This window comes from Delphinus delphis, chromosome 14, assembly GCF_949987515.2.
Source record: "Delphinus delphis chromosome 14, mDelDel1.2, whole genome shotgun sequence".
Lineage (NCBI taxonomy): Eukaryota > Metazoa > Chordata > Mammalia > Artiodactyla > Delphinidae > Delphinus > Delphinus delphis.
In genome coordinates, this window is record NC_082696.1 from 82,814,938 (window position 1) to 82,833,969 (window position 19,032).

A 19,032-nucleotide genomic window follows, 5' to 3' on the forward strand; every position below is an offset into this window, starting at 1 on the left:
CGTACCGCAAAAAAAAAAAAAAAAAAAAAAAAAAAAAAGTCTGTCTATGTTGCATCAAACCTGAAGGAACACACTAGTTCTTTCTCCAGACAGAACTTCTGTTGTGCTTTCACACAGAACTGCCATTTATATGTTCTGATATTTGTCCTCACAACTTGCCCGGGATAAGTTGGGTCCTCTCATCTCTGTATCTTGCACTTAAAGCTGTGTCTGGCACACAGAAGTTGTTCAAAGTTGAGTGAATACATGAATGACTATATGGCTATAGAAATACCTTTAGTAAGTAAACAAGGACCTACAAAATAACAAGTATCTAATATATACAGGAGTGTGATGTCCAGGGAGCAATTTCTTCCTTTGGGGACAACATACTATTTAACCCATGCTAGTCTAATTCTACTGAAACTAATTCTACTTCAGAATGTATGACCTCATTAGGACCCATTACAGTTGTTAGCAGGTGAAGAATGCAGCTTGAGACATTGCCATCTTGAAATAATATTCACTTTATGATGACCTGAAATAAGATGAGTGGTTGAAACTCGTGGGCATTCAGAACTGAGAGTGGCACTGAAGATCACCTAATCCACTTCCTTCTTCTTTACCAATGGGGGCACCAGGGCCCCCAAAGAAGAGGCTTGTCTAAGGCAATGGAGCTGGTGGAGGTATCAGCAGAACTGGATTCTAGAACCCTGACTCCTGCGCACTCTCTTCGCTACGTTCACCAGGCCCATCTTCATAAATATCCCCTCCTCACCCACCAGTGATCTCCTACTGGCCAAACCCAACACGCTCACCTCGGTCATCACTCACTAAACCTTCCCAGCAGTACTTTTTTTTTTTTTTTTGCGGTACACCGGCCTCTCACTGTTGTGGCCTCCCCCGTTGCGGAGCACAGACTCTGGACACGCAGGCTCAGTGACCATGGCTCACGGGCCCAGCTGCTCCGCGGCATGTGGGATCCTCCCGGACCGGGGCACGAACCCACGTCCCCTGCATCAGCAGGTGGACTCCCAACCACTGCGCCACCAGGGAAGCCCCCTGCAATACTTTTTATATTGACTTCCCCCTCCTCCTTGGAAATCCTTTCTTTAGGGTCTTAGAAATCTCTTCTCTCTCAGGCCTCCACCAAGCACTTGGACCATTCTTTCTCCCTATCTCATTCCCTGCATCCTTTGCAGAATCATCCACCCCTTACATTTTCCTTATGTTAAATGCTTTCCTTAGGGCTTCCCTGGTGGCGCAGTGGTTGAGAGTCCGCCTGCCGATGCAGGGGACACGGGTTAGTGCCCCGGTCCGGGAAGATCCCACATGCCGCGGAGCAGCTAGGCCCGTGAGCCATGGCCGCTGAGCCTGCGCGTCCGGAGCCTGTGCTCCGCAACGGGAGAGGCCACAGCAGTGAGAGGCCCGCGTACCGCAAAAAAAAAAAAAAAAAAAAAAAAAAAAAAATATATATATATATATATATATATATATATATAAATGTTTTCCTTAGATAATTTCAAACCTTTAATAACAGTAATAGCATTGAGCCCTTATTAGCAGTCTTACATGAATGGGCTCATTTAATTTTCCCCAACAACTTTATAAGTCAGACACTATTAGCCCCATTTATCAAAAGGGAAAACAGGCAGGCACAGAGTGGTGAATTGATATATTTTTTCGGATTCCAAATATATAAAATTTTAATTTATATTAAAAGGCAGGGTGTAAAGTGCTACAATTCTCCAGCAACTTCCTTCTTTTATGCCACATCAAAAAAGTAATCTCCAAAATGAAGAGTAATCCCATAACTTGCTGCATAAAATTTTCCATGGTTCTCCAGTTATCTGACAGGATAAAGAGGCCTGTGCTCGCTGTGATGAAATGGTCCTTCCAGCAAGCCTTAACCTCGCTCTCCAATTATGATTCACATTTATTGTCCCATGGACCAGCCACACAAAACTAACTGTCATCCTCCAGATACCCCATACCGATTTACACTTCCCTAACTTTGCAAAAGCTATATCCTCTACTTAAAATACTCTCTCCCCTCCTTGTTTTTCTGTTTGTTTGCTTGTTGTTAGTAATATTCCTGTATATCATTAAAACACATCTTAACTGGTGTATTCTCTGGGGGACCTCCCTCGGTACCTCAGTCATTGAATAGACAAGTATTATATCTCTTCTCACAATGGATGGAAAACATCTGGTTACAGTGTGAACCTCCTCAATTCCTAAATTTTGCCCTTTAGGAGACCAATTATGTTTTACTTTATTTCTCTTTAATCTGCTGTAAGGAACTGCTAAGCTGTCTAGCACATAGTAGGTGTTCAGAACATGCTTGTGGAGTACATCAGTTCTACTGAGGAAACAATATAATAGACTAGCCCATCCAGTAGAACTTTCTGCCGTGACGGAAGTGGGAATTTCACTGTCCAATACGGTGGCGTCTAGTCAATGTGGCAATCGAGCACTTGAAATGTGGCAAGCAAGACTGAGAACTGAGTTTTAAAGATATCTATTTGAATTAATGTAAGTTGAAATTTTAAAAGCTACCCCACTGGACAACAATAGAACAGATGATAATTGTGTTTCTGTAAATGTCAACCAAAACTATCACAGAATATGAAAAGGAAACTTATAATACATGTTAAAACTCACAAAATGCATCATGCATAGTTTATTCCATAGTTGAATTCTATAAAATTAATTAATCTGATATAATTCTATAGAATTAATTAATTAATTAACCTGATGTTACTATGACACTTGAGTATTCTTTTTGTTTATCTATATCCAACTTCTGCTCATGGTTTCCCTCATTAACTTTTCCTTTGTAATCTTTCACTTCACTTGTACTTTTTTTCTGTTTTCAAACAATTTCTTCAGTTCCATTGATGTTGAAGTACATTTTGTAAAACTTGTTGCTATAGCTATCGGGTTTTTTTTTTTTTTTTTTTTTCTGATTCAGGCTTGACATAAGCCAATGAAGCAGAAATTTGCACCCGGAGGTCTTCATTTCCATGTATGTTTTCAGAAAGCTTTCTACACGTATTGTTCTGGGTTTTTTTCGTTACCCATTCATCTGTTTTTGTGGGGGGTTTTGGAATTCTTTTCTTTTGTTTTGAATTTTATTTTATTTATTTTTTTTATACAGCAGGTTCTTATTAGTTATCCATTTTATACATATTAGTGTATACATGGCGATCCCAGTCTCCAAATTCATCACCGCCCCCCCCCCCACCTTGGACACGTATTGTTATTCCCACAAGAGCACCCTGCCCCTGCCAACCTTAGGGTCAGAAAACCTGGTAATTGCAACCGTTCACCACTAGATGGCACGGGTGAGCCAACAGGGTGAGCTGTTAACCGGGCCCACACCTGGAACTGATGAGGTTCAAAATCACGGCAGGATACGGGTGATCGCTCCACTGTTATTTAAAGGTATACCACGTGGGGGAGGGTTCTTCTTTCCATGTAAGTACAACGCTGAGCCATGAAAGGAGCGTCAGCTACAAGGCGCCTCAGTCTGGCCCCTTCCTCAGCTCCCCCCGTCCACTCTCACTGCCTCCCGGGGGCTTCTCCAACTCCAGGAGGACCCTCACCCCACAGCCTGTGCACCCGTTCTTTCTGCCCAGGACACGCCTCCCCCTTCCCTCCCTAAACCTCCTCGTGGCTCCTGTCTGCTGCCCTCAAGCTCTTCTGGAATCCCGCCTTCTCACCCCATCCCTTCCTCTGCCCGGCTGTTCTCCAAGACACCCCTCACCGTCCACTGCTACACGGTGTCCTCCCTTATTTATTAGTAGTAGTATTATTAGCCTCCTGCTAGAATGTGAGCGCCATGAAGACGGGGCTTTTTCTGTTTTGTTTCGTTCTTAACGGCACATAGCACTTATAGGTCCTGGTAAATGATAGTGGGAGCTATAGACACACATGTACTTTTAACCAAAAACTACCAAATACGTTCAGAAGATCTATTTTTCCAGTACGCCAGTGCTTAAGATGACAGAGAATGAGGATGATTTTGCAAAGTACTGAGGACTGTGTATGTGTGTGTGTGTGTGTGTGTGTGTGTGTGTGTGTGAGAAATAGGCCAGCAGTAGGTAGTCATTTTCATTTAAGAGTAGTAAGACAGAGAAGTTAGCTACAATAGGTTTCCTAAAAATTAGCCAAAATGGGTTTCCATGGTACTGGATATTTACAAAAGTTGACCTTGTAGGGCTGTGCCTGACTTGGTAAGCGTCCAGGAGACCCTGTTCAGAAGCCCCTGATATGAACTGCATACATCCTAACTGGTCAAGGAAGAAGCTGATTCAACAGTTATTTTTCCAACCACACCACTCAAGTAAGTATTAGTTCCCATTTACCTGGTGACAATCAATGTGAGGTACTTTAACCAGACCAAAAAAAAAAAAAAAAAAAACACAGTAATTGTTTTAAACCTAGAGAAGTCAGCAAACTTTGTTTTCTCCTCTAAATGCATGAAACTCTGGATTCGTCATGCTTCTTGTAGATAGAAACTCAGTACACAAATGATAAGAAGGGAAGATGACAGAGGAATCAGAGGTTCAAAGTTGCAAATTGGTTCAGGATTTTCAGCTTTTTAGAAGGAATGTCAAATCCTGCAGCTGCTTTAAATATTTCATCAAAGGTGATTTGGCATCTTTGAAGATTAAATCTTAAAAATAAATTAGTTCAGAAAATAGGTCTATTTCTGCTCATATCCAAAGCAAAAGAGTCTAGATATTAAAATGACAATTTATTTTCTTCCATCTCAGGTTTATGAAGTCCCCAGGGGTGAGAAACTTCCTGGGGTCTTCTCAGTGGCAGGAATGGAACTCATTCATCCTACAAATACTTGGGCTCCTATCATGTGCCAGTCTCCTTGGGAAGTAGTGCACAAAAAAGGACTAGACAGAGCCTCTCAACTCCAAGATGTCGAGGGCCACAGAAGTAGAGACATTACAGTGCCGTCAGCCTTCCACTATGATCAGAGGAGTCCCAGTTGCTCTAGGGGTACTTTAGGGGTGAGCAGACCAGCAGAGGATTTCCAGAAGGATGTCCAAGTTGAGATATGAAGGACAAGGGGGGAGTCAACCAACAAGGATGGGCAACTGTGCCACACGTGGCAAGACCCGGGGCAAGGAGAGCCTGGTCCATCCAAGGCATTGGGAACATCTCCCCTGGGAGAGCTGAGGCTGGACAGAGGTGGGTCACTGCAGGAGGAGGAGGGGGTGAGGGTGACGATGTAAACTAGGGGTGTGAACTTAAGGGTGAGGGAAATAGATGCCATGTTTTGAATGCTGTCCTGGCAGTTTGGAGAGTGGGTTGCAGGCGAGTGAGATGGACGTCAAGGAGGCCTGTGATGATCGAAAGGGTGTAACTGGGGAAGAAGGGCTGTGGAGTCACAGGAAGTGGCTGCAGGAAGTGGGTGGATTCCAAACGTGTTTAGGAGGAGGGATGGGCTCAGCTCCAGGGCAGGTGTAGGAGGTGAGGACAAGAGAGGGAGTAAAGATGAAACTCAGGTATCCAGGCAGAGAGTCTGGTGTGCTCTACCCTGAGTGACAGCACACGGGGAGAATATGGCTTGGGAGAGAAGATGCTGAAAACAGTTCTGAGCGTGAGCTATCTGAGCGCATCCTGGTATCAAAACGCTGGCTGGTGTATGGCACGAAAGTTCAGGAGAGAAGCAAAAGCTAGAGATAGAGATTTGTGTTAATGTTGTTTTTGGTTTTTTTTTCTGTTTAATGCTACCTGCGTGCACTTTGTAAATTAGAAAATGTATAATTAGCTCAGGCCATGCTGCTGTGCTCAAAATAAAAACGTATTATTGTGTAGCAATATGAAGCACTTGTTTTTTTATGCCTCAGCAAAATGGAATCACGACTCTGTTCATCAGCTGAAAGATCCCACTGTTTGCTCTCACTAGTGCAAAGATATAAAAACCCATCTGTAAGGTACAACTGTAGTTGAAGGCACAAGTATGCAGTTAGCGCGCACCCTTAAAACAAGGTGGCAATTACCTAGTGATTAGCTGTTAATCTGTCTATTCAAACTGATTTTCTGTCTCTTAAAAATAGCAAAAATTATACAGGGCTTAAATTAATTTGATGTGGAAAATTAGTTTTCACCACTTATGCTAGAATTTCAGCATTAAAGAGAAATTGATTCCAAACTGTAGAGGTGCAGGCAGAAAAAGAAAAGAAAAAAATATGCACGATGCGTGACCCCGTATTTCAAATTTCACTTGCTGCCAATTCATTAATTCTTATGTTTTGGGAACCCCCTGTGCTGGGGGGGACAGAGGTAAATAAGACAGATTCAGCCTCTGTGCTCACACAGTGTACAGCTCTAATTCAGCAGTGGAGCTTACACATGTGAAGACTTCATGCAGCTACTAATAAGGCTGAAGGGAAAAAGAGGGGTGTTCATCAGATGTGTTTCGTAATAGCCTTCCTTCTATAGAGAAGGATCGTTATCAGTATCAAGTTGCTACACCGTTACAACAGCAATATTTACACATACTATGAATTAGGCAATCTTCTAAGCGCATTAAATATTTTCATTCAAATAATTGTCATAACCTTTAAAGTGGATGCAGTTATTGTCATCCCTGTAAATATGGGCAAAACAAGGCAGAGAGAGATCCCTCAGTGAGGGGGTGGTGGACCTCAGTCCATCAAACAGCTCTCTCGGCCCATTTTCAGAGAACGTTACACCATCTCTAAGCATTTGTTGCACTAAAATAAGTACATAAGTATTTTGCAAAAATTTGTTTCTAAGTCTGGGAGTCAGCAAACCACGAACTTTGAATTCCCTAGCGAACAGTGTGCATTTCAGGTTGCCTGTTTGAGCACTTGGTCTGACAATGTGTTATACGTAACACATACCCCAAAATTCTGAATTAGTATTTTTTAAATTCTATATTTCAACTTAGTCAAGGTCACCCTACTTCCAACTTGTTAGCAAAGTTAAATAATAATTTAAAAGATAGCTAACTTTAACTGTGGGGAATAACTCTTAAGTAACTATCCTTGCATGAGACAAAGTTTTACACTGGAGCACCCGAGAGGTTTGTGCTGTGCTTACTTGCCTTTTTACATCATTTTCGGAACTGCTGAGGAAAACAGCCCTCCACAGCCTTCCCCAGGTCACGGCGGATGGAACAGATGATAACATTTGGAGGCACATTAGGGTGATGGGCAAGGCTACTTCAGGGTCAAGGCCGTGAGCCACGGCCTCCTGTCTTGTGAGCTGCCTTAAGGCCTTAAGAATCCCTCTTTGGGGGCTTCCCTGGTGGCGCAGTGGTTGAGAGTCCGCCTGCTGAGGCACGGGACACGGGTTCGTGCCCCGGTCCAGGAAGATCCCACATGCCGCGGAGCGGCTGGGCCCGTGAGCCATGACCGCTGAGCTTGTGCGTCTGGAGCCTGTGCTCCGCAGCAGGAGGGGCCACAACAGTGAGAGGCCCGAGTACCGCAAAAAAAAAAAAAAAGAATCCCTATTTGGGCAAACCTGGGACCCATGCTAGGCCGACAAAATGGTTCCGAGGCCACCTTGAGGAACTCTGGCCTAAAAGAATAAGCTGGGCTGAGATTTGGGGGAACTGAGCAACTTGCTATACAGAAACTTACATATTTTTTTACCCCCAACATCTCGATGATTTATTTCTAAAGAAGGAAGGATCGTGCCACAAATTCTAACTACAAAATAAAAATAGTAGATGTGCTAAAAATGTCTATTCAAATTCTAAGTAAGTAATCGAACAGCATTTTGAAAGAGTAAAGTAAGATTATAAAACGTATTACTATCATAGTCATTTTGAAGTGTATTCACATGCTTTTACACAAATGATTTCATTAGTCCAGTTATAGATTTTATGATATGGAATAAATACATTCAAAAGAGCATATATCTAAGGACCTGCTACAGTCAATGCAGAGTAGGGGATTTGGAAGGTGAAAATATATAGCTCATTTGCAATAAGCTGGAATTCTAGCTAAGAGGTATATATATATATATATATATATATATATATATATAATAAAATATAATAGCAATATATAATAAGGGAAGCACAAAGCAAGTTTATAAGGGTTCAGAAAAGAAAGAGCACCCATGCAATTGTGGAAGAAAGAATGCTTAAGTGAGAAGACAACTTCTAATGGCTTGGGCTCCCAAGATGCTCCTATTTCAGTAGGTGAAGATGAGGGCCCAGGACACTAGGGGAGTCCAGGTGAATAGGAGGGCAAGCAACAGAGAAAGGACAGACTACGTGCCTCTCGATCCAGGAACCAGAGACTGCGTCTGCTTGGTTGCTTTATATACGAAGATTTGCCGTATGTACAAATGAGCCACTGATGAGGACACTCCTGTACCCAGGATCTCAGTATGCACGGAATCGGGCAGGGAACCAGAAGCCACAGAAGTTTTTTAATGAGCGAGTCCCATGACTAAGGCCATGGATAGGGGAGAATCATCAGATAAGAACCTATGTGGAAGAGGTTAGATAATGGGGTTGATGTCATAATATGGGTAATGGACATAGGAGACCTGCACTGCCCTTTAATCACTCTAATCTAAAGTATTCTATCACTGCATCCTTGAAACAATCCCCTGGGCGTGTATCATTATCTCACTTAACATATGAGGACAGAGGCCCAAGCAACCTTGGTTTGACCACACTCCCCAGACTCTTTCCGCTGGAAGGCAGTGTCCGGGGGAGGAGAAAGCAGGGCCTCAGGAGGAAAGACTTGACCCAGGTAAACTCCCCCACTGGGAAAGAGGTTGGAAAGAAGGAGGGAGAACTTCAGACAGAAAAGCTCCCCTGGGGGCATAAGGGTCTCATTTGATACCCCAGTTGGAAAGGTCTGTTAGGTGACAGTTCTCACACAGGTGACAGCTGGAGAGAGAGAGAAAGCAACCAAAGCGCCAGGGGCAGGATCTCAGGGCCATTCACGTGTCAGGATGTGTGAGGGGAGGAAAATAAGTGGGGATGAGAAGTGTCAAGGGCTAACGTTCAGGTTTAGTGTCTTGGGAGACCTTCAACCCAAAAAGGAGTTTACTAATTGCATTAATGTTCATTTTATTCATTAAAAATCATTAAGTGGTTCTTAAAATATGCTTATTTTTACTGTCAAAACAATGTGGACTGAAAGGAAGAAATAAAAAAGGTAAAACGTGCTGATTAAATTTTCTGTTTCCATTTGCGAATGATCGGCGTGTTGCCAAATATTTCTAAACGGGTCAAGGTAGAGTAATATAGGATTACAACAAACTGCTTGCTAAGTTTTTGCTGTGCAGAAGCTGTGACAGTTTTCTCCCAGCTTCATCTGATGAGCAATCTGATAAGGCAAATTATGATAATAATTATTTCCATAGCAACAGGTTTGAATAGCAGGCCTAGAGTACTCTCTGGCATATATACCGATTATGTCCGAGCCCAGCGGTTCTCCCTTAATTCTGCCTCTAACACTGAATCGATTTGCTGTAGAATCTCGGACAGGCGCAGGTCAGGAAACCCCAACTTTTCGGGAGGATGGGAAGCTTCCCTGGAGATTGCTTAAACACCAGGTGGCCTCTCTCCCTATGGGGTACCTTCAAGTTCTACTTTATTTCCCTACTTTTTAGAATGTATCTGAGGTGACTTAGCAAGAAAAAAATAGGGCATTGCAGAGGAGAACAGTCAGTCCCTAGTGCCAGTCCAGTACTGCCACCACTGGACTCAGCGGTTGGTTTCAGGTGAACGGCTGGTATGAACTGTGTGGGTGTGACATTACTTGCCATGTCCAAACATGTGCAGTGAAACACTTGCCTTAACCTTTTGAAACTGAACAGGTAATAATATAGCTCCTTACGGGGTATACACATAACATCCGACAGCAAAAATAATAGCAATTCTAATGAAATAGGAGCTTTTTTAAAGTACTAGTAGTGATTAGTCTTGTGGTCTGGAATCAAAGAGGTAAAGCAGGTGCCAACTTGTATGTGAATATTTCAATAGAGACTAGTATGCTGGGTTTTTTAAAAATAAATTTATTTATTTATTTCTGGCTGCGCTGCGTCTTTGTTGCTGCGCGCGGGCTTTCTCTAGTTGTGCTGAGCGGGGGCTACTCTTTGTAGTGGTACATGGGCATCTCACTGCAGTGGCTTCTCTTTGTTGCTCTAGGAGCTCGGGCTTCAGTAGTTGTGGCATGCGGGCTCAGCAGTTGTGGCTCGCGGACTCTAGAGTGCAGGCTCAGCAGCCATGGCTCACGGGCTTAGTTGCTCCGCGGCATGTGGGATCTTCCTGGACCAGGGCTCGAACCCGTGTCCCCTGCATTGGCAGGCGGATTCTTAACCACTGCGCCACCAGGGATGCCCAGTATGCTTTTTTTTCTCTTTAAAATATGTAAATTTTACACTTACATATTTGGGTTTCCAAGAATGATTACATTTAACCCTAAAATATGGTGGTCCACACAATTCAGAAGTCTCTTTTTTTTTTTTTTTTTTTTTTTTGTGGTATGCGGGCCTCTCACTGTTGTGGCCTCTCCCGTTGCGGAGCACAGGCTCCGGACGCGCAGGCTCAGCGGCCATGGCTCATGGGCCCAGCCGCTCCGCGGCATGTGGGATCCTCCCGGACCGTGGCACGAACCCGTGTCCCCTGCATCGGCAGGCGGACTCTCAACCGCTGCACCATCAGGGAAGCCAGAAGTCTAACTTTTTAACTTGTCTCTAACAGAGACAAAATATTTATGTTGATAGTGATTAATTAATTCCCCACTCCTCCAGCTGGGAGCTGAGAACTTTAAGTCGATGTGAGTTCAGACCCCATCCTCCGCCCTGACACCCAGCCCGGATATTATCCACCTGTGTGTGTGTATAGTAGCTCAGAGCCTTGAGGGACAGAGCAGTGAAAGCACGCTCCTGCTACAGAAGATCTGTGTCCCGGTGGGGCAGAGCCTCACATCAGACAGGTCCCAGTGACACCCCTCCAGCTCCCCACAAAACAGGAATACTAGTGCTGTACAATTGAGCAGCTCTGCCTAAACCACCCTACTTTGTCTACAGCGGCTAGTTAATTGCCCTATTTTTCTGTTTTATTTTGGTTGAAACAAGAGTTGGGTAGGGAGACTTGAAATGCATTATCTGTATTTTCATTATGAACTGATTCCAGAAACAATCTCTCCTTATTTATGTGTGAAGAAGTGTGAATAAGACAAAATTCTGCAGCCTTATTCAGATGATACCTCAACTTTCAACAGTGGAGCTGAGGTGGAGAACTGTTTTCCACTCTTTGTGAGTTTTATCACTAATATTTATTTAGTTAGTTAGTTACTTACTTACTTATACTCGAGGCTGGTGCAACCCAGGAGGTAATCTGCAGCATCATCACCATCATCTGGGAGCTTGTTAGAAATGCAGATCTCCAGGCCTGGACCAGACCTACTGAATCAGAACCTTGCGGCAGAGGACATTGGATCCTGAATCTCTGTCTTAACAAGCCCTCTGTGGGCATCCCTGGTGGTTCATTGGTTAAGGCTCCATGCTCCCAATGCAGGGGTCCTGGGTTTGATCCCTAGTCGGGGAACTAGACTACGCATGCCACAACTAAGAGCCGGTGCGGCCAAATAAATAAATAAAATAAATATTAAAAAATAATAAAAAATGAAACAAGCACTCTGGGTAATGCTTTTGTACTCTAAAGTTTGAGGTGCATGTATCTTTTTTAGTTATAGATTTGTCTGGAAATATGCCCAGGAGTGGGGTTGCTGGATCATATGGTAGTTCTATTTTTAGTTTTTTGAGGAACCTCCATACTGTTCTCCATAGTGGCTGCATCAACTTACATTCCCACCAGCAGTGTAAGAGGGTTCCCTTTTCTCTACACCCTCTCCAGCATTTGTTGTTTGTAGACTTTTTAATGATGGGCATTCTGACCGGTGTGAGGTGATACCTCATGGTAGTTTTGGTTTGCATTTCTCTAATAATTAGCGATGTTGAGCATATTTTCATGTGCCTATTGGCCATCTGTATGTCTTCTTTGGAGAAATGTTTGTTTAGGTCTTCTGCCCATTTTTCAATTGGGTTGTATTTTTTTGCTGTTGTTATTGAGTTGTATGAGCTGTTTGAGTATTTTGGAAATTAAGCCCTTGTTGGTCTCATCATTTACAAATATTTTCTCCCAGTCTGCAGGGTGTCTTTTTGTTTTGTTTATGGTTTGCTATGAAAAAGCTTGTAAGTTTGATTAGGTCCCATTTGTTTATTTTTGCTTTTATTTCTATTGCCTTGGGTGACAGACCTAAGAATACACTGGTATGACTTATATCAGAGAATGTTTTGCCTATGCTGTCTTCTAGGAGTTTTATGGTGTCATGTCTTATATTTAAGTCTTTAAGCCATTTTGCGTTTATTTTTGTGTATGGTGTGAGGGTGTGTTCTAACTTCACTGATTTACATTCAGCTGTCCAGCTTTCCTAAGACCACTTGCTGAAGAGATTGCCTTTTCTCCATTGTGTATTCTTGCCTCCTTCGTTGTAGATTAATTGACGGTAGGTGTGCAGGTTTATTTCTGGACTCTCTATTCTGTTCCATTGATCCATATGTCTGTTTTTGTGCCAATACCATACTATTTTGATTATAGTAGCTTTGTAGTATTGTCTGACATCTGGGAGGGTTATGCCTCCTGCTTTGTTCTTTTTCCTCAGGATTGCTTTGGCAAGTGTGGGTCTTTTACGGTCCCATATGAATTTTAGGATTATTTGTTCTAGTTCTGTGAAAAATGTCATGAGTAATTTGATAGGGATTGCATTAAATCTGTAGATTGCTTTGGGTAGTATAGTCATTTTACCAATATTAATTATTCCAATCCAAGAGCATGGGATATCTTTCCATTTCTTTGAATCATCTTCAATTTCCTTTATTAATGTTTTATGGTTTTCAGCATATAAGTCACCTCCTTGGTCAGTTTTATTCCTAAGTATTTTTTTTTGATGGAATTTTAAAAGGGATTCGTCCACTAAAGTTTGAGAAGCACAGCTTGGGCGATGTCGAGAGGCACTCAGAGAAGGTAGGAGCCCAAAGGAAGCAAGCATGGTGATGCTTTCTTCCTACTGAAGGAAAATTACTCAGAAACGAAATGAACGGCTCTCTTGATCTTCAAAGAAGACATAATTCTGCTGGGGAGCAATCTTGCAGAGACAGTCACTCCAGAGGGGTGGGGGGCTGTTGAGAGCTTATAGTCGGGCACATTACAGGGGGCCAAATTCCAACACAAATGCATTGCAACGTGCAAGACAAGTCTGAGCCCACAGCATCACTGCTGACTTCCCTTGGGATGAATATCTAGAGTTCAGTATCCCAGTAATTGCTCCATCTCTGGTCTAAGTTGCTGTCACCATGCACATTTATGGTATGGAACCCTTACTTCAAAGTTTTCCTCAGAACATTTAACCTGCAGGCTTCACTTGCCACTTGCAGACAAAGCAATGGTGACTCCAGAAAGGACATTTTATGTATAAATTAATTGTAACGTCTCCCTGTGAATGGAAGGTTCCAATTTAGCAACTAATGACTAAAGAGTCATACATCCTATAACTGGGCTCTGGAAAGAGCAAGCCCTTCCCTGGGAGCAGAGCAGGGAGGCCCTGGGAAGCCTGGGCTAATGTAGGCCAATCACCAGTAACTCTGCTTTCTGAATGATATTAACCAGGGGAATATTGGGGGAAAAAACCACCCAAACGAAAGATTAAAAACGGTATTTTTTCACATTGTAGCAACTTAACATAATTAGGGGAGCTATTAACTTTCTACTATTTTAACCCTCAAAGCCTTGGTGTACAATAAGATTGAGATCAATGAAATCATTATTTGGTGAGGTTGACCAATTTAAAAATTGGGCAACTTAATTATCTCCCTTGTAGCTACTTTATTCTTTAACTAGCAGTATTTTTAAAAAGTAATAATATAATTTTTTAATCTCTCTAATTATCTTTTCTTATGAAGATAAGGGCATCATTGATGTCCTTTTTAATACTTTCATTTTATCTCTTTACCAGGAAAGAAATATCCTAATCTTGATGGGAAAACATTTTTTATTTTCCATTTTTAGTAGATGCCATAACAGCTTTTGATTAAACCCAGATGACTAATCATTATTTTTATTAATTATCCAGACAAAGATGTGCATATATTACATTTCTCCTTCCTGACAACTGAGGGTCTCTTGGAAAACCTGATTAATTTGTTTTGTATTCAAATTAAGTGAAGCATACAAATAAATACTAGTTTGTTTGCTTCCAGCAAGAGGAAGAAAAATTAAGAGAGAACAGTACTAGAAATAATACTAGATAAAAACATTGTTTCCAAAGAGACATTTGTTCAGGCTTTATCACTGACAAAACGAGAAAAAATGCCTTAGCAACTGTGAAGATAATTTGAAAGTTTTCTCAATTTATATTGTCAATGTGTAAATTTGGAGCAATCTAATGGCAGAAATTAGGAAACCTATGCTCTAATCATAAAGGAATATATATTAACTACAGAGAAACAATTGTGCGGAGTTGAAAAGCCAATATATAAATCAAGTCCACCGTGGAAAACTGAGTTATTTATAAATCCCGCTTTCTTGATAAAATAATCTGGGGATGACATGGCTGTGCATTGAAAAGTTAAAGGATAAATATTAAAAGTAAAAAACCTCCCTTATTTTGATAAAATTTCTATACTCTACAGAGGCAGAAAGCATTGTTGAAATTAATAGTCACATACAATTTTTAATGGATAATGTGATTTGTATGAAGGTGCAAGATTAGGATATATTTTCAAAAGCTTCGTACATATATTTATTTTTTTACCCCTGTATAAGCCCTACTTTGTGAATTGTTTAGCTGATTCAATAGTTCATTTTAATTCAAAAATGTTATTTACATACTTGAGGGGATTTCAAATCATATTTTTGAAAAGAGAAAAATGAAAATGTTACGGTTAATACCAAAATTATATATATATGTTATATAATCTAAAAAGTGTTTACAGCTTTATATGATAATTTTTCAATCTCCCTGAAAGCACGAAAGCCAGTGAATAAACCTAGCAAATAAGGTATAATATCTTTTTTGTAAATAGATATGTAAAATGTTTTCCAAACAGCAGGTGGCAATCTTTATAAAGCTGATTGCGGGCACCACTATCTTACCTCTATATATGCAGATAAAAGTCAGTTTTAAAGGACCAGTTAAGAACCTTGGCACGCTCAGACTAGTTCAGATAACTTCAGATATTAAAAGGGTCTTATTTAGTCATGCCTACTGTTCCAGTGAAATTTCTCCCTGGGCAAAAGAAATGTTTTTTTTTTTTTTAATGCTTCTTAATTCTTATGCAGCACAGCAGAAATTTCATGATGCTAATCTGTATAGGTATCCTTCTAAACAAGAGTCCTGCATGCTGGTTACTTCTTATCATTCTGGATTCATATGGCCTTAAGAATTAACAAAACTAATTTTAGATCTTTTTTAAGAACTAAGAAAATACTACTGATATACTGTTACCCTTAGAGTCCAGTTTCTGTTGCTATTAGTGTTGAACCATGAAAAGTCTTTAGGATTCTAAATATGGAGAAATAAAAAGTTTTGATCCCTGGATAGCTCTTAGAATTCCTTGTTTTTTCTAAATCCCAGCGGTCATGTTACATAGAAACAGAAATCCATAGTTTCCTGAACTGAAAAGGAATCTCAAACAGCTGAAGTCACCACACCTACTAGGACCAGATAGCCCAAGGATCTGTGAGCTTGCCCACAAGAGTTACTAGTGGCAACAAGGACTCTAACTGGGTCTTCAAATTCTTTAAGTTCAGAACTTTATACCCAGCTATGAAGTTTTTAAATTCCATGCTATTAGCTTTTCCAGCATGTTTATAAAATTTTGCCAATGGTATCATTCTAAAATCCGAATTTTCACTTATTTATTGAGTCTTGAGTGTGTCAATAGTATTTTATGAAATGTACACACACTTAGGAAGGAGTCTTTGTTCTAAATGAGCTTTTAAAATATATGACCTATAATATAATATAATTTATACTCTGGGCAATTTCTGACCTTCTCTTTTTTCTATGCTCATATGTAAAATCCTCCAATGTTGCAATCTTCCATTTTCTCACTGTGAATTAAGGCGTGATGCTGTTATTTTAAAGTGAGTTCCTCACAGGAATTTCCTTTTACAGTGGGAATGGGGCAAGGGCTAGTAACTGGGGTGTCCAAGGTCACACATCAGGATGGATTAACAGCAGAATTTACAAGTTTCTGAGTTTCAACCTCGTCTCTTTACTTCCTTACCAGTCTACCTCACACTGATGTCTCTATATTTCTAGTAAAATAATCTAAGGCAGGGGCTTCCCTGGTGGCGCAGTGGTTGAGAGTCCGCCTGCCAATGCAGGGGACACGGGTTTGTGCCCTGGTCCGGGAAGATCCCACATGCCGCTGAGCGGCTGGGCCCGTGAGCCATGGCCACTGAGCCTGCGCGTCCGGAGCCTGTGCTCCACAACGGGAGAGGTCACAACAGTGAGAGGCCCATGTACCACAAAAAATAATAATAATAATAATAATAATCTAAGGCAAGTTGTTTTGTGTTCTCAGTAAACAAATATTTCATAAAGAGAGTGAAAAAAAACAGTACCCCAACCTAATTTCAAAAATTTCTAGCCTTGTTATTGTTCAGTATGCCTACTTTGGTGTTATTACACTTTTCAATGTCATTTTTCAGCAAATAATTTAAAAATGTATAGAAGACACAGTCTATGACACATAAACAGACAAAACGTCATACATTATGGAAAGGAATAAATCGCCACTTATTATTAGCAATACTTCCATTGAGGAAATACGGGCTTTAACCAATGACAACGTTTTCAATCCTTTTTTCTCCCCAGGTACCAAAGTGTTTCCCTGGGGACGATCTGAGCTCACTCACCAGGACATCGCTGCTCGCTGCACCTTCTCACTTCCTCGCCTGTCCCTTCACACGGCTGCCCGGTCACCGCCACACCCTGGCAGGTCCTCATTCGCCTCTCCCAGCCGCCGTCACAGGACTTGGAGCATCCGCTCCAATGACCCCACTGATTCCACTGACCATTGGCTGAAAGAAATACGTCAAGGTCAGTGGCAGTCATCCAGTGCACACTGCTTTAGGGATTCGAAAATCTGAGGCCCATGGCTGTCTGTTCAATTTTTATTACTCTACCACCATGAATAAAATGGACACAGATATTTAACTTGCTGGTCAAATCTAGAGCATTGTGATGAACAGAAGTTTCTGTAAGTTTGTCAGAAGCTGCAAATGGACATTGACCTTTACTTGTAAAGAACACGAGCTCCGTGCTAGACTTCATCAATTTAATCAAAATTTCATCTAATCTCATTAATTTCATCTAATTTAAGAATCTGTTGAATTTTGTGGCTTTATTCATGCAACATACAGTAGGATGAGCTCTGGTACAACTGGCTTCATTGACTAGAAATGTATAGTTACCTGACGACGCCACGACCGTCTGGCACGATTCTGTCACATTATCTAAAGGGCAGGCATCCTTCGAAAGCAGGCATCAGGCCTCACCTGTGCACTCAGGGTTGTAGCACTCTCTGCTTTCCGCCCAGGGCCCTCTGCATTCGGAGCCCCCGTGGGCGGCTGCAGTACACTGCCGGCTCCTCTGCTGGGTCCCATTCGAGCAGGTCACAGAGCATCGGCTCCAGAAGCTCCACTCCTGCCACTGTCCATCAACTGCCAAAGCAGAAGCAGAGACAGTGTGAGGAGGTCTTCTAGGAGAGAAGGCTGTACACGGAGTACACTCATGCCTTTACTGCACTGTAGAGATAATGTATTTTTTACAAATTGAAGTTCTGTGGTGGCCTGCCTGGAGCAAGCCTACAGGTGTCATTTTCCAACAGCATTTGTTCACTTTGAGTTTTTGCGTCACACTTTGGTAATTCTGGCAATAACTCGAACTTTTTCTTGCTTATTATATTTGTTACGGTGATCTGTGATCAGTGACCTTTGATGTTAATATTGTCATTGCCTTGGGGAACCAGACACGTACAAGACAGGGAACTTAAGAGAGAAATGCTGTGTGTGTCCTGACTGCCCCACCCATTGGCTGTTCTCCCATCTCTTTCCCTCTCCTCAGGCCTCCCTGACACAACAATAACGAAATGAGGCCAATTAATAACCGTACAATGGCTTCTAAGCGTTCATGGGAAATGAAGAGTCACGCGTCTCTCACTTTAAATCAAAAACCAGAAATGGTTAAGCTTTAGTGAGGAAGGCATGTTGAAAGCTGAGATAGCCCCAAAGCTGGTTTTCTTGTGCCAAACAGGCAGCCAAGTTGTGAAAGCAAAGGACAAGTTCCTGAAGGAAATTAAAAGCGCTGCTCCAATGAACACACGAATGAAGAAAGTGAAACAGCGTTATTGCTAATATGAAGAAAATGTAGTGATAAGATAATTCATGAAGGTGGTTACTCTAAACAACAGATTTTCAGTGCAGACAAAACAGCCTTCTATTGGAAAAGGACGCCACCTATAGGACTTTCATAGCTAGAGAGAAGTCAATGCCTGGCTTCAAAGCTTCAAAGGACAGGCTGACTCTCCTTTTAGGGGTTAATGCAACTGGTGACTTTAAGTTGAAGCCAATGCTCATTTATCATCTGAAAATCTAAGGGCCTTTAACATTATGCTGAATGTCCTTTGCCTCTGCTTTATAAATGGAACAACAAAGAAGCAGGCATGACGCACATCTGTGTACAACATGGTTTACTCAATATTTTAAGCCCTCTGCTGAGACCTACTGCTCAGAAAAAAAAGATTCCTTTCAAAATATAACTGTTCATCAACAATGTACCTGGTCCCCCAAGAGCGCTGATGGAGATGGACAATGAGATTAATGTTGTTTTTCATGCCTGCTAGTCATTTTGACTTTCAAGTCTTATTAAGAAATACATTTTGGGGCTTCCCTGGTGGCACAGTGGTTGAGAGTCCGCCTGCCGATGCAGGGGACGCGGGTTCGTGCTCCAGTCCGGGCAG

The 19,032-nt window shown here is 41.7% G+C and overlaps 1 protein-coding gene across 1 annotated transcript in view; it reads right to left on the bottom strand.

Annotated features, from left to right (window-relative positions):
- Positions 1–19,032, bottom strand: part of ADGRB3 (adhesion G protein-coupled receptor B3) — a 799,562-nt gene that overhangs the window by 443,954 nt on the left and 336,576 nt on the right. Inside the window, exons 5-6 of the mRNA XM_060030408.1 lie at positions 17,570–17,734; positions 16,928–17,092 (exon numbers count right to left, since the gene is read on the bottom strand). Of these exons, the coding sequence (XP_059886391.1) occupies positions 16,928–17,092; positions 17,570–17,734 (330 nt within the window). The remainder of the gene's footprint in view (positions 1–16,927; positions 17,093–17,569; positions 17,735–19,032) is intronic.